This window comes from Dromiciops gliroides, chromosome 5, assembly GCF_019393635.1.
Source record: "Dromiciops gliroides isolate mDroGli1 chromosome 5, mDroGli1.pri, whole genome shotgun sequence".
Classification (NCBI taxonomy): domain Eukaryota; kingdom Metazoa; phylum Chordata; class Mammalia; order Microbiotheria; family Microbiotheriidae; genus Dromiciops; species Dromiciops gliroides.
This window is the reverse complement of record NC_057865.1, coordinates 21,929,233-21,944,233: the sequence shown is the minus strand read 5'-3', so window position 1 is coordinate 21,944,233 and position 15,001 is coordinate 21,929,233. Positions and strand designations below refer to the sequence as shown.

The window sequence follows — 15,001 nt, the reverse complement described above, 5'->3', positions numbered from 1 at the left end:
TAAATTGTCTCGGCTCTGCTCACCTCACTCTGCATCAGATGATGGTGTCTTCCCAAATTTCTCAGAAAGCTTCCCTTCTCCTACCTTCTCCCACACAAGAGTACTCTGTTCATACTTATACACGATGATCTGTTCAGCCAGTCACCAACTGATGGGCATCCCCTTCATTGCCAGATCTTTGCCACAACCACAACAACAAAAGCCCATCTTCAAGTGTTGGCTCCTGGGTCCTTTCTGAGCTCCCTGGGGCACGGGCCCAGCAGTGATGGACACAGTTCTGTGGTTTGGGGGGGACACAGTCCCAAATCACAGTGAGCTGCTTTCCATTCAGAAATAAATCCAGCCCTGATTGATTGGATATAATTGGCCACATTGGCAGCTGGATTCTCTCACCTTTATGGGAGGATTTATTTCCTGAGGACAGTTCGTTTACTCCATCAATTGGAATGCTTAGGGAGCTCCAACAGTAGAGACCCATTTCTGGCTTCAGGTGGGCTTCTCTTTTACCTATGGGGCAGAAACAGCACCACCACCAAATCCCACTCCCCTCCTCACTTTGATCACTTCTATTTGAAATCCCTACTAAAAAGTCCTCTTCCTTAAGGGAAATCTGGCTGCAGAGAAATGCTATCATGCAGAACAGCAATGGCCAAAATATGTGCATTTTAAATCAAGTTTGAGGGGAAGGAGGGAACAGAGAGAGAAATGTCAGTGGCCCAAACCCCAAAGTCTATGTATAGGCTGGACTGTTGTCAAGTGCAGTGTGGTGGGTGCTCTAGATTTGAATACCGATTGCCATTTATTACCCAAGTGATGCTGGCCTCAGTTTCCTCAACTGTAAAAAGGAAAAGGTTAGCCTGGATGGCTCCTGAGGTCCCCTCCCAGCTCTCTCTTAGATCCGATGATCACAGCAACATTCAGATGCCCATCTCTGAAATGCGAGCAGAGTCAAGGCCAGTTAAGAGCATGTCTTTCTTCTCTCCTCTGCCAGACAAAGGCCTGCCTTCTAAATTCCAAGGCTGGGTCCTTGCCTCTGTCTTCCCAAGGATGGCTCACATTTCTCCAGGGCTTTTAAGGCTTACAAAGGGCTTTCCTCACCAGCACCCTGTGTGGGAGGTAGATTCCTATCATTGTCCCCATTTCCCAGATAAAAGAACACCAGAATTTAAGTGACTTTTCCAGGGCTACACAGCTAGCTAAGTATCTAAGCCAGGATCTGAACCCCTGTCTTTGTGACTCCCAGTCCATCCAGCACTTTTCCCACAACACCCTGTTCCCAAAGAGAGATCCAAGGACTTCTGACTTTAGAAAAAGCAACTCTGCCAGAGGGTCTGAAACCCAACAGGCACCATCATTCCAGAAATGACTTGGAGAAATTAGAACTCTGTCCACCAAGGGACACAGGCGTGATTTCTTTTCAGAACTCCTTCGGGTCTTCCCCCCATCTCCCAGACCCAGAACCCGAGCTCCAGGAGGAGGGCAAGACCCATCTTTGTACAAGCACTGCACTTGCACACACGGGAAGCACTTAAATGCTTGCTGCTTTGCCTTGGATCACTGGTCTGGAGCTACAAGAAAGAAAAATAAGAAAATCGAGGCCAGAGAAGGCATACTTGCCCAAGGTCACCCAGATAGTAACTAGGGGAGCCGGACATGAACAGAAACAAGAACCTTTGGAGAGGATAGACGAGGCCCCAACCCCAGATTGTAGGAGGATCCTTCAGATTACCCACATGACCGTAATCTTGCCACTGAGCCCCATGGATTGTCTTAGATGCTCCAGCCCCCAAACAGATGCATATATGCTTAGAATAATAGAACTTTCAAGCTGTAGGGACTGGAGAGACCAGCTGTTCAACACTCCTCATGTTACAGATGGAGAAGAGGCAGGCCAGAGAGCCAGAAGCCAGAGACTCTGCCCTAAGGTGAGACAGCTGCTGGCCCAGAACAGGGTCTGGCTGATTAGTCGCCTAGCCCAGGGAGGTGCCTTCCCGGGGGGCTGATCACAGCTCCCATCCCAACATCCAAGGCCCCCAAAAGCCAGGTGAGCCAGCTGGGGTGGGGAGAGGAATGGGACTGCTCACGGGAATTACTAGAGAACCACTTCTTTCCACTCAGGTTCCAGGCAATGATTTTGGGAAAAGATACAGAAATTATGACTAATTGAACACAGCCCAAAAACTCGCTCCTGTTTTTAGCTAGAATGACTGAAGCCAGAAACAGTCATTAAGTTAGGAAAAGCAACTAATAGTGATGTTCAATGGACAGAGAATCCATTTGGTGGAAAGAAGGGTTCTGGCTAGGAGACAGGTAAGTCAGGTTTCCCTGGGCCTCTGTGTCCCCTCATCTATAAAACGCCCCAAAATGCCCATGACTCAGGACAAGACAAGATCTGTCCAGTACATGAAAGCCCTGGGAAGGATGGACAGACAGACAAGTTCAACCCAACATATGCATCTTGCTTACCCGTATGTGGGGCACTGGAAGGGCCTATTCATTTTAAGGAGAAGCCCTCCCACGCCCACCCACAGCAACATGTGAGCTATAGACAGTAGAATATAATCTGAGGGAGGGAGAAAAGAATGCTCTCCTCTTGGCTGTGGGTCCCTGGCTCAGGGACTGGCTGCCAAACTGCTTAAATGAACTGAATCATCTTCCTATGGAAAGACTTCTCATGGATCTGGATTCAAATCCAGCCTCAGACACTTCCTGGATGTGTGATCCTGGTCAAATCACTTCCTTCTGCCTGCCTGTTTCCTCATCTTCAAAATGAGAATAGCACCTACCTCACAAGATTGTTGGAAGGATCAAGTGAGATAACATTTCCAAAGCACTTTGCATGCCTTAATATGCTATAATCATTATTATTCCCTTCTGGGCCAAGGCACAAAGCTAATTACCAGAAGAAACCTCTAGTTCCCACCCCTTTCACCTGAGGAAGAGAAATTTCCCTTCTCTCTGAAATGATGCTCAGAATTTGCTTATTCAAAAGAAAACCATCATTTCATTTTTTAAAAAAAATTCAAATCTTTGGAGAAGACAATATTGACCCTGTCATTTATCTTTTTATCTTCCCATACCCAGCACCTTACTTGTTGCCTAGTAATAAATGTTGAATTTATGAATATGATCTCTCTTTTGTTGGTAAAGCATCTAGAAATTGATTGCAAAATTGTGGAATTCCTTTCCGAGGTGAGACAAAGCCCACATGCCCATCTTTGTGCCTAACTTAGGGAAACCAGAAAGAGAAGCACAGAGACCAATAGGTTTGCAGCTCCAGAGGCGGTATTCTCCAAACCAAAAATTGGGACAAATGACCTGACAAATGATACTCTCTTCCCACAACTTCCTTCAATGTCCACTTTGTCTCCAAATCAGGACTGTGCCAGGAAATCCCAGGCAAATGGTCTCCATAGCACTAGACACAAAATCCTCTTGGTTATATATTTTATTAATTATCTTGGTTAACAAATTCTATGACCCCATTAAAAGACTATAGCTGGGGGAAGGTTAGGTGGTGCAGTGGATTAAGCACCAACCCTGGATTCAGGAGGACCTGAGTTCAACTCTGTCCTCAGACACTTGACACTTAGTAGCTGTGTGACCCTGGGCAAGTCACTTAACCCTCATTGCCCTGCACCAAAAAAAAAAAAAAAAGACTATAGCTACTGGAGGTGGGCATGGCATGCACTTCACCGGAGAAAGCCAGGGAATAATGTAGAGGAAGAAACCAACAAGAGCCCCCAGAAATGGATCAGCACTGGGATCCCATGCTCTTCTTTCTGGATTCACTCAACTCCAAAACAAAGTCAAAGGGGTTTGGAGTGACAGAGAAAGAGGAAAGAAAGCGAGAAACATTCTGGGCCACCTCCCTCCCCAGAGTCAGGGTGCTCCTATCCAGCTAGTCCAAATCAGACCCGATCCCCAATTTCTAGGAGGTATCCAACAGTCATTAAAGGCTTCGAATTGATACCAAAAAAAGGAAAGAGGGTCAACAAAGCCTAACCCTTTGAAGGAAGGCATTAGTACCTACTACAGAGTCAGCGACTCCCCCCCTCCCCAACCCTGCCCCAAGTTTTATTTTATTAACCAGTTTATCCAAACTAGTTTGTCCATCAAGATGGTCAGAGTGGGCAAGTGCTCAATTCCATTGATCCAAAGAGTCAATCCAGTGCCTGAGGGGGTGTAGACAGAGCTACAAAGGAATACTGAGCATTCTCTGAGATGACCTACTTTGACGAGTGATTTGTCCTGGAAAAACATTGAGGGGAGTGTGCACTGCTGACTCAGTTTCCTTTTTTTATCATCTAGGCAACCATATGGTTTACGTTTTTGAAAGGGACCTGGTGACTTCATTCTTTGTAGGTGTAGGCAACTCCAGGTGAGGCAATTTCCTTTACCGTGGCAAACCATCACCTGCTGCCCACCTTACACCCTCAGAGGTCATCCTAGGTACTGAGGATGAGAATAAGAGACCTGTCCAGGGTTCACACAAGTTCCTTCAGAGTATACACAGTTCTCACGATCCACCATCCCATGTGATCTCCAGTGGTTCCTGGAGATCATCGATTGAGAGGGCAAAAGGGCTTGAGAGGGCATTCAGTCCGGCCTTTGCTATGGCATCACATTCAAAATGTCCCTTCATCCCTGAGCCAGGACCCAAAAGTTTAAAAACCCTGCACAATGTGGAAGGAAAGAGCAGTGAGAATGAGAAAGCCTCCCCTGCCCAGGTATTTGGGGAAAGGAAATAAATTCTCTGAAAATTCTGAAAACAGAGGCAGCTAGGGGGCACAGTGGATAGAGCACTGGCCCTGGATTCAGTAGGACCCGAGTTCAAATCCAGCCTCAGACCCTTGACACTTACTAGCTGTGTGACCCTGGGCAAGTCACTTAACCCTCATTGCCCTGCAAAAAATAAATAGAAGAGTATGGAAAGAGAAACAATAATACACAAAATACCAGAACAAGTGCTGCTGAACAGGCCCCACTAAGGGAAGCAACTCTGCTTGGAGCCGGTAGGCAGGAGACCCACAGATTTCTAATCATTTTTATGTTTAAAATGTGGCATATCAAATTCTAATAGGTCTTTAAAGGTTTGTTTTTTTTAAACGTAAAGGAAAAAATACCAATCTTAACAACTTACTAAGCTCAAAGGATCTTGATACTTCGTCTGCTTACTAAGTCTACTTTTTAATTTAAAAGGCCTTTTCTTTTATACTTCATTTTCCCAAAAGCCATCTTCAAGGTAATGGGGGACTGACTCACTGTCATCTCCAAGGCAAGGCACAATACCTTCTGCCATCAACGTTTTCTATCATATTTGGCAAGCCAGATTATGAAACGCTGAGCTGTGTTTTGAGGAAAAACACTGGGTTGCTTTCCAAAGTGTCCCTTACTCAGGGTGCCCCATCCAGGGCGGGGAGCTAAATAAATTGTTGCTAGGGAATGTGATAAAATGTTACTGCATATCCAGAAAACATCTGATTCTAAATAATTCAGAGAAGCCAGGGAAAATGTATGTGAACTGATGCAAAGTGAAAGCAATTCAAGAAAACAAGGTATATAAGGATGACCTCCAAGGGAAGGGAAATAATCAAAAATACAACTAGATACTGAGTAACTCACTAAGTTTAGCCTCAGGGAAAAATCCTGGCACCTCCCTCTCCTTCCCAGAGAGACTAGGGCTATGGAATAATGCATATATAGTTAGGGAAGGTCACTATGTTTGTTAATTTTGCTAAACCCTTTTTTAAAAAATCTTTGTTATGAGAAGGGGTAGAGGTAGGGAGTGGCATATTCAGAAACTAATGCAAAGTAAAAAAAAACGAACAGATTTGTCTTTAAACAGCTGACAAAGCACAAGGTAACTTGGATATCTAATCTGGCAACACAGAAATTATAAAGAACACACTGAGAAGCAGGAAAAATGGAAATAACGTGGGTACCCATCAACTGGAGAATAGCCGGAAAAAAATATTGTGGTCCACAAAAGGGAAAATTCTTATTTTACGGTAGGAAACAAAAAGTATATGAGGGAATCAGAGAAACTCCTATGAAGTAGTGTTGAAAGTAGACAGTTAAGCAGACCTAGCACAATTTACTGGATGGATGACTCCAGGAACATGAAATCAAAATCTATGTAACTGTTTTGACCGAAATTGGCCCTGGGAGATGGGTGGGGAGAAATGAAAAAATGTCATAGACCCCCAAACAGACCATTGGTCTTAACCCAATGATTTTGTCACAGAAAAGGGCTCATTTTCAGGAAGGAACCACTGGGATAAACTAAAATAAAGTTTGCTTCAAAAACAAATCAAAGGACACATCTGTAGGGGTATATAAGCATGTTTTCCCCTTAAACTACTCTCTTGGTAACTTCTGTGTAAACACCTTAGTATCAAAACCCACTATAACTCAAACCACTGAAATACAAGTATCCCACACAATGAAAATTTCATTTTCAAAGTAATTAATTTGGATCCTCAAACACCTCACTGCTTTCAGGAGGTTGGACTGATGGAGACAGGGGTCTGTGAGCTTGTTTTATAAATACCTGGATAGCTATTTCAACATAATTGGTTTCCTTCATAATCCTGTGTATTTGATTAGATGCATTTAAAGATGGCTCTGAGGGGTCCCCCTCTGCCTTCACCAGTTTGCTAGCAAGCTCTACATTCAGATCTCTCAGCTCTGAACACCTGGTCCCTAAGTTAGAAGCAGGCCCCCATCCCAGGTTGAGATCAGAGCCCAAGAGTTAGAAACTATTTCTAATGTGTTTTATGGCTTCTCTGGATCGAAAAATTTAGGTAGCTACAAAAAGGCTGGACATTTGAAGCTGATCCCTGCCCCCATCCCATCTGGCTTACCCTGCTTGTATTTACTACCCATGGGAAACACTGGCCATGTTCCTTAGCCCCCTGGGCTGTGTGAGGCCTGCTTCTGTCATCTTACCAGGGCCCAGTGAGCTCACCCAACAAACTGGCCTTGAGTGGGGGACTTTCTCAGTTGAGAAAAAACAGTTTAGCACAAGTTCACCACAAGGCCAATACCTTCACAACAAAACCAGGCCAACCCCCTTGAATGAACTTCCCTCCCTCCCCAATATCCAGCCAAGGGTTGTTGTCTAGTTTTGAACTCTGTAAACGATACCTTCAAACCCTCTTGAGAAGAGAGAGACAGAGACAGAGAAATGATTTTTTTAAAAAAGAACAACTTCTTTAATCATTCCCTCGGAACAACAGGAAGGTTTATTAAGCATGTGAACTAACACATTCCCAGCTGCCCAGTAGAGCTGCCCACTGGGTGTAAAGGTAACCATCCAGAAAAAGGCCCAGGAGCCAGTCATGGGGGTGGTTATGGGAAAATGCAACAAGGCAGGCCCACCCAGGTTCACTCCATTTCAGCTGTAGGTGCCTGATGGGAGAAAATGGCTTCTCCAACCTGACATTAAGATAGCTCCAAAGTGCCCTTGAGAACCACAACCACCTTTGACTATCACTGAGCAGCGGTCATTCATTTGGTCAGCAAGGCTGCAGCCTGCCTTTAGCCATGGCCCGATGGTGTCCTCAGAGCACATAGGCATGAGAACCGCTCAAACTTCCAGCGAAATGAGTAAGAGCCTCTCAGAATCATCCTTTTAAACTCGTCCAAGAGGAAAACCAACGACACAGAAAGAGTTATCAGAATATCAGGCAAAAACCCCGGGGGCCTGGACACCCGGTCTCCACTCCCTTTACTATCTAGATCAGGTGATAGCCGGGGAGCTGGTTTCAAATCCTGCTGTGTGACCTCAAACAAGTCAACTCCATTTCCTCATGCCAGGCCCTAGGAGAAGATTCATCATAAATGTCTGTCAAATTGAATCTGGAAGGTGCTAGGGTCAGCTCAGGTCCTTTCTGGCTTTAAAATCTATGGCCCTAAATGGCATGTCAAATGGTGACAGGCACCTAAGAATACCACAGTGCTGTGTGAAGTATGCGAGCTTTAGAGTCCCAGAGCCTGGGTTCAAATCCTGCCCTAAAGTCATTTAACCTCCTTATCTGTAAACAGAGGGCAGGGGTTGGGCCAGATGCCCTCAAAGGTCTATTTACTTCTGACTGAGGTTCCAGAAGTTTCCAAAGGTGAAGCATTTCTACTGTTTAAGCCCAAAGGGTGTGGGGTGGGGAGAAGGGGAGGGATGAAAGAAAATCCTGCCTGGAAACCAAACTGGAGGACATGCCAAATGTTGACCAGGTCACAGGCCGGCATTTGTGAGTTACCCAGGGAACTATCTGCTTGGAGTTTGCATTTCTGAAAAGGTGTTTATTCTTAAAGAGCAAGTCCCACCCTTGCCCACTTTCAGCTGGGGGATGGGGAAGGGGGGGGGGCGTCTCTTCCAGAAAACATTTCCCCAGGCTCTGTGTGCCTAAGAGGGAGCAAGATTGTAATTCTTTGCGCTCCAGTAGAAGAGAAAGGTCACCCTCTCTCCCCAGTCTGGTGCCAAGCCAGGCTACAAAGTTTCTCTTGACCAAGATAGCAATTCTTAAAAACAATGGGCTCCCCCAGGAAGGGAAGCTGTCCCAGCCTCTCTCTCTGCAAAGGCAGAGCTGGCTACAATGTCTTCCCCTCCCCTGACCAGGGTCTGCTGCCTGCAAAATAATCAACAGGACACATTCCAGATTGGGAGGGGGGGAGCACTGGGAAACAAGGCAGGAAAGCCTCACACACCCCCCTCCAGGAAATGTAGATCACCTCGCTGATCATTCATTAACCTTCCTCATTTCTTCCCAGCCCCCAAGAGTAGCAATAGTCAGGGACTATAAAAAGGGCAGCAGGAGGGGGATCAAGGTTTGGTACCCGAGTTCCTGAAATTTTATGTTAGGATGACACAAAGATGGAGGATTTCTCAAGACAGGCAGCACCGCTCTTCACTGAAACTGACCCTGACTGAGGCAGAGCCCAGCCAATGGCTAGGAGCAAGGCCGGCTGTGTGGAAGGAGAGCCCTGCAAGTCCTCTCTCCCAGACCGGGGCAAAAACTTTGTTTCCAGCAGATTCCTCACTCCCTCGGCCCTTGTGCAACATCCTGTCTGGTCTCCCAACTGGCCCAGTAAATTCAATGTATTTGTTTTAGGTGCCCATGGGCTCTTCCAGCAACACCCATTTTTCTACATTATCCAAAGTTTGGTCTTATTTCCCATTAAAAAAGAAGAAGAAACAGGTTTAAACAAGGAACTCGACCTTGGATTTCATTGAAAGAGAAAACACAGGTCTTCTGGCAACAAAGTCTCTGACTCAAGGTGCCTAGGACAGCATCAAATGACTTGTCCAGGGTCAAGTGACCAGTCAGAGGTAGGGCTGGGTTTAAACCCCAAACTTAATGGTACCCAAGCCAGCTTTTTATTCAGTATCGCCCAGTGCCTCATATTTTTCTTAAATCAAAACAAAATTATTTAGGAGGTTTTAGGAGTCGGTTTTTTCAAAATTCATCAGGTCCTCATTCAATTTCGAAATCTGTCCAGGAAGATGTGAAAATATCCAGGAGTGACCCATGGAGAAAAGGATTCTATCTGAATGGGGGAAAAGATTCAAAAACATTCATTGAAGCAATTTTCTAAGCTAATATGTTTTCTTCTTTTTGTGGTAAAGCATTTGAGAAAACCTGAATAAAGCTTACATACCCTTGAATTCTATCTGTCAGTCACCATAAAATAAACAGAGCGCCCTGAAGCATCTAATGAATTATTTTGAGACTTAGGAAGACTGCAGCAAAAGGTCATCTTTCTAAACAAGAAGGTATTAGCGAATAGAAATTGAAATGATCACTATCTTTGGAAGAAGAAACTGACTGACCTCTTTCCACATGGGACCCAAGCAATGGCTAAACCTTCCCCCTACCACCTATAAATACTACTTTTTTTAAACGAAAAACAAATTAGTTTTCTATATAAAAACGTTTTTGAGACTGCTATCCCTAAAACTCTTTTTAAAAGAACTTAATTCCATAAATAAAATTAAATTCCTGGAGCAATTTTCTTTAAACACTCAATAGAAAAAGGAAAATTTCTTTAAAAAAAATTTGGGCAGAGGGAACAAAAAAGAAAAATCCAAGACATATAAAACATTGGTCCAGATCTTTAGGGTTTAGGAAATTCCCAATCTTCAGGCTTTAAAGAATCAATAGTTTCACAAACTATTTTAAAAGTGTATGGGTTTGCCACCATTCTTTAGCATACTATTTATTTGGTATCTAAACTGAAAAAGTAAATCAACTACCCCCCACCCAGTCCAATCCAACAAAATTAAGTAACACCCCCCCCACCACCCCCCGGGGAAAAAACACCTACTACCCAAGTAACCAGAGTGTCCAGGTTAAGGGTCAACAAATGCCAGCTCCCAAGAGGAAGACCCACACAGGCACAAGGTAACATGCAATTTTTTTTATACACGCATTCCCCTAAATCCCAAGCTCCAAGACTCTAGAAAAATTATTATTTCCAATTTATTAATTCTCTGAAGTTCCATAATTTCATGAAATCCTCATCCTTTTCTCCAAAGAGTGAAAAAATAAGTCATGAGTGGAAAAACCATGTGGGGACTCTAACATTATCCACTGTTACATTTCTAGTGGTGAGGAACTCATTTATTTCTTGAAGAGAAAGGGAAGGACAGAACAAGCTAACTGAAATTTCAACTCTCGGTCGACAGAATTAAACAGAGGTGTAAATCGAAGTCGTTCCCCCCACCCACCCCAACAAAAAGAACTAGTAAAAGTAACAACTCAAGCCTAGGTTGGTCTTTCCAAACAGCCGACTGGCCAGCTGAGCTCACAAGTTCCCAGTCACCATAAAATCCCCTTTAATTTTTCCAGGTAGATCCCCAGAAGTAAACTTTTAACTAAGGTAATCTCACACACACCCCAGACCTTTATGCATGTTTTAATTCTTGCCTATTAACTAAAAAAATCTATTTTCTTGCCGACCCTCACCAGACTGCTTTTCAAAATGCTCAGCAACCTTCCAAAAGTTAGGGCTAAGCGAAAGGCCACAGGTTATTCCACGAGGAAATCCGCCGGGGGGGGGGGGCCAGGTAAGAAAACTAGTCTCAGAAACAAAAGCATCTTCACCCCATCCCACCCCCACCCACCAATAACTCCAGGGCTTCATGCAACCCACCTCCGAGGGTGCCCCGGGTCCCAAGTAACAACAGCAACAATACAACAAAAATACGTGAGGGTGGAAGTAGATGGGGGCTAAAGGGAAGAGAGGGGCTGGAGACCTAACTGGACACCCCAGGTCTCCAAGAGAAGTCCCAAATCAAGGCAAATGTGGACAGCTCCACGTGTGCACGGCGAAACCGTGCCCAACACCCTTCTTAGCCATATTAAGGTCCCTGGCAGGGAGACAGGGAGCCGGAGTGGGTGGAAGTTGAGGGCAATTGTACAGGATGGGCAACTTCTGGGCTTGCTCAAACTTTGAGAGTTTGAGGTTATCTGTGGGGAGTGGGCAATTTCAATAATAGGAAGGTAAAAAGCACAGGCCCCTTACCTTTTTCTACGCCCAGCCCTCCCCCGCAAAAAAAAAAAAGTCAATGAGGCAGCAGGGTTCCCCCCTTTCTTCCCTCCCTGACTGGGGAGGGAAGGTCTCAGCAACACTCCAGGCCTCGGCTCCCTCTCTGGCCCCATTTTCCAGAGCATGGATGCACGGGCGCGCGCACACATATATACAATCCCCAACTATCATCCAGTATCTACACCACAGAAATTCGAAGGAGAAAGCCAAGAAATCTAACGTCCCTATTTCACAGGCGAGGAAACTGAGGTCTGAAAAGGAAAGATGACTTGCCCAAGGTCATTCCACCAACTACTGGGCCGCGATTGGCTTCGTTCGACAACCCGACAAGGAGTGTTGCTAAGACCCTCTTGCCGGGCACCGGGCTGGAGATACAAAGACCTCCCCGGGTTGTGAAGGATCCCCTCAAACCGCTTAGAGATCTATTCTGGCTTTCTCTGCACGGCTCCGTGGACCTCAGTTTCCTTGTCTGTAAAAGCAGAGCACTGTCCCGGGGGCCTGGAAGGCCCCCTTCCAGCAGGCTGTGCAGCCCCGAATCTCTGGGCCCGCGGGAGCCGGGCGCACAGGCTGGCCAGTCCCCGGGGGCACCCGCGTCCCTCGCCCAGGGCGCACCCCCAGCCCCCGCTCACCTCATCGTCGTGCTGCTGGCAGTAACTGACCCGCTCCGGGAACACCGAGAGGATGGAGAAGGGCGAGCCGGGGAAGGTCTGGCTGAGCGCTAGCTGCGCCGCCGCCGCCGCCGCCGCGGCCGCCGCCGTACTGTTGGCCGCGGCGGCGGCGGCGGCCGCGGGGCTGCCGAAGCGCTCGATGTAGTGGTCCTTGGTGAGGCGCACCCGCTGGTGCGCGCGGACGCAATTGTCGCACAGGTGCTCCTGGCAGTCGAGGCAGCGCGAGCTGGCCGTGTTGCCCTCGTCGCACGAGCTGCAGCGCGCCTCGCTCTGGCTGTGCGGCCGCCGGAGCATCAGCGAGGACGACGACGACGAGGACGACGAGGACGGGGCGGACGGGGCGCGCTGCGCGTGCGGGTGCTGGTGGTCGCGGTGCGGGTGCTCCCGGTGCTGCTGCTGGGCCGGCGGCGGCTGCTGCTGGGAGGAGGAGGAAGAAGAGGAGCAGGAGGAGGAAGGCGGCGGCGGCGGCGGCGGCTGCGAGGAGGAAGAAGAGGAGGAGGAAGAGGAGGAGGAGGAGGAGGAGGGCGGCAGCTGCGGCTGCTGGAGCGGAGAGCCGGCCGTGGGCGGCGGCTGCGGCTGCGGTGGCGGGGGCACACGGGGGTGGTGGTGGTGGTGGTGATGGTGATGATGGCGGTTGTTGCTGCCGCCGCCGCCGCCGCCGCCGCCGCCTCCGCCGCCGCCCACCACCACCACCCCGCGGCCGTTGTTCTTGGGCGGCGGCGGCGGCTCCTCGGCCGCCACCACCACGTCCAGCAGGTTGCTCAGGAGGAAGTTGGAGGAGGGCAGCGCGTCCATGCCCGGCGAGGCGAAGAGCACCGCTTTCTGGTCGCAGATGGGGCAGCGCAAGTGGAGGGGCTCCCCGGGCGGCCCGCCCGCTGCCGCCGGGTGTCTCTGCGCCTCCAGACACTGGCGGCAGAAGGCGTGGAGACAGGGCAGGACGTGCAGCCTCCGAGAGGACGAGGAGGAGCAGGAGGAGGAGGAGGAGGAGGACGACGCAGAGGCCGGGCCGCCCCCGCCCCCGCCTCCGCCCCCGCCCCCGGCCGAGTTGGAGGTCTGCGCGAACGGCGGCGACGTGGACGAGTTGGAGATGGGAGCGGGCGAGCCGCACATCTTGCACCGCGGGCAGAGCTGGAAATCCGGATCGGGAAACGAAGCCATTTGCAACCAAAACGAGTGGAGAAGAGGAAGAGGAGGGGGAGAAGGAGAAGGAGGAGGAAGCTCCGGGGGGTGGGGTGGGGGGCCAAAGCAACCAGCTCACCCAGAAAAATGCTTCGATTAGGCGTGCGATTTGCGAGCCGAGTCCTTCGTCCGGGCACCTGGGAGATGGCCCGGCTTTGCAAGTTTTTTTCTCCCTCCCCTCCCCTACCTATAGTTAACCTTAATGCTGTTTACATTAAATAATAATATCGATTTCCCGGAGCAATCAATAACCGACACAGATTCTCCTCCTTTCCCCTGGGTCAGCAGCTGACAACGTGGTTAGTGTCTTTTCGAGAATACAAGTGCCTAGACAAGCCTGACTAAGGCTGGGAGTAGGGGTCAAAGCAAAGAAAGGAGGGGCAAGGGAACCCCCACCCTCAAACCTAAGGCTAGCTGGGGGTTGGCTTGTAGTTTACACCCTAACGAGAAAATGTAACTGGGGGGAGATCCTGCCCTCTGAGGAGCCAAAGCCCATTCGTCCACCCCCGAGAATCCGGTGTGGGTTTTTTTTTTGGGGGGGGGGGTCAGGGTTGCCTATTTGGTTGATTGGTTTTCACCTGGATCTCGTCTCTTCCCCTTAGGAGCCGAAAGCAGCCTCAAGAATAATGAGAAAGCGAGGCCGAGCCGTAGTCCCTACTCGAGCGGCCAGCTCCAGTCCTCCTCTGCCACCGCATGTCTGGGGGCGCGGCCGGCTGCTGAAGCACGGAAGGGTGGCTTGGTAGAATGGGCCCCCACCGCCCCTCTCACGCGCGGCCGTGTTGAGTTCCCTCCGCCCGGGTTCGGGCCACGCGGCCGTGGGTGCAGCTGCACGGGGCACCCCGCGCGCTCCCCTCCGGCTAGGAGGCGGGCGCCCCTGGGAGGCGTGGGACTGCAGGCGGCGGCACGCGCCCTAGCCCGGGGCACCGGGACCCGGCCCGTGGCACTGGTAGTGGCTCCGGGGGTGACGTGACGCGCGGCCTTCTCGCCCACCTCTGCCAGTGGCTTTGGGACGCCGGGCGGGCTGGCGGGCTGGGGCTCGCGCGTGCAACCGGCGCGGCGGCGGTGGCTGCTCGTGCTACGCGGGGCCGCTGGTCCCCGCCGGCCGTCCTGAATTATTCATCCTCGGGAAGATATTATATGTACCCTTTCGCCGGTTCGAGCGGTCGTGCAATGCTATCCGACCTTCGCGCACACCCCCGCTGCAGCTGCCCCCACCCCCCTCTCTCCTCCTTCTCCCTTCAGTCTATTTTCCTTCCTCTCCCCGCTCTCGGACTCCAACCTTTGCCGCGATGGGGGATCACATTTCCTTTGTCATCTTTGCATTTCGTGCTTTCTTCCCCGCCCCAGTTAAATGCCCAGTCCAGAAAAGAGTCCAAGGCCTGACGTGAATGAGGAACAGCCGGCCGTGCACGCGTGGGCCTGGGTCGCGGCGTGGAGGGGGCCGGATTCCCACACATGCATCCTAGCCTAGTCCAGGAGAAGGGCCCGGCGGGCTCGGGGGTGCACCGAGCCTCGGCAGACCTGGCCCAACTCCGCCACTTACAGGCTGTGCGAGATAAACGTGTCTATTTCTCTTGTGTGTCTGTGTTTGCGCGCGCCCGTGCTTC

At 49.5% G+C, this 15,001-nt stretch overlaps 1 protein-coding gene across 1 annotated transcript in view; it reads right to left on the bottom strand.

Moving 5' to 3' along the window:
• The window catches only part of TRIM71 (tripartite motif containing 71), a 79,642-nt gene extending 66,254 nt beyond the window's left edge, over positions 1-13,388 (bottom strand). Inside the window, 3 exon segments of the mRNA XM_043968288.1 lie at positions 12,177-12,560; positions 12,562-12,626; positions 12,812-13,388. Coding sequence (XP_043824223.1) covers positions 12,177-12,560; positions 12,562-12,626; positions 12,812-13,373 — 1,011 coding nt within the window. The 5' untranslated portion in view covers positions 13,374-13,388.
• Between the last annotated feature and the right edge of the window lie 1,613 nt (positions 13,389-15,001).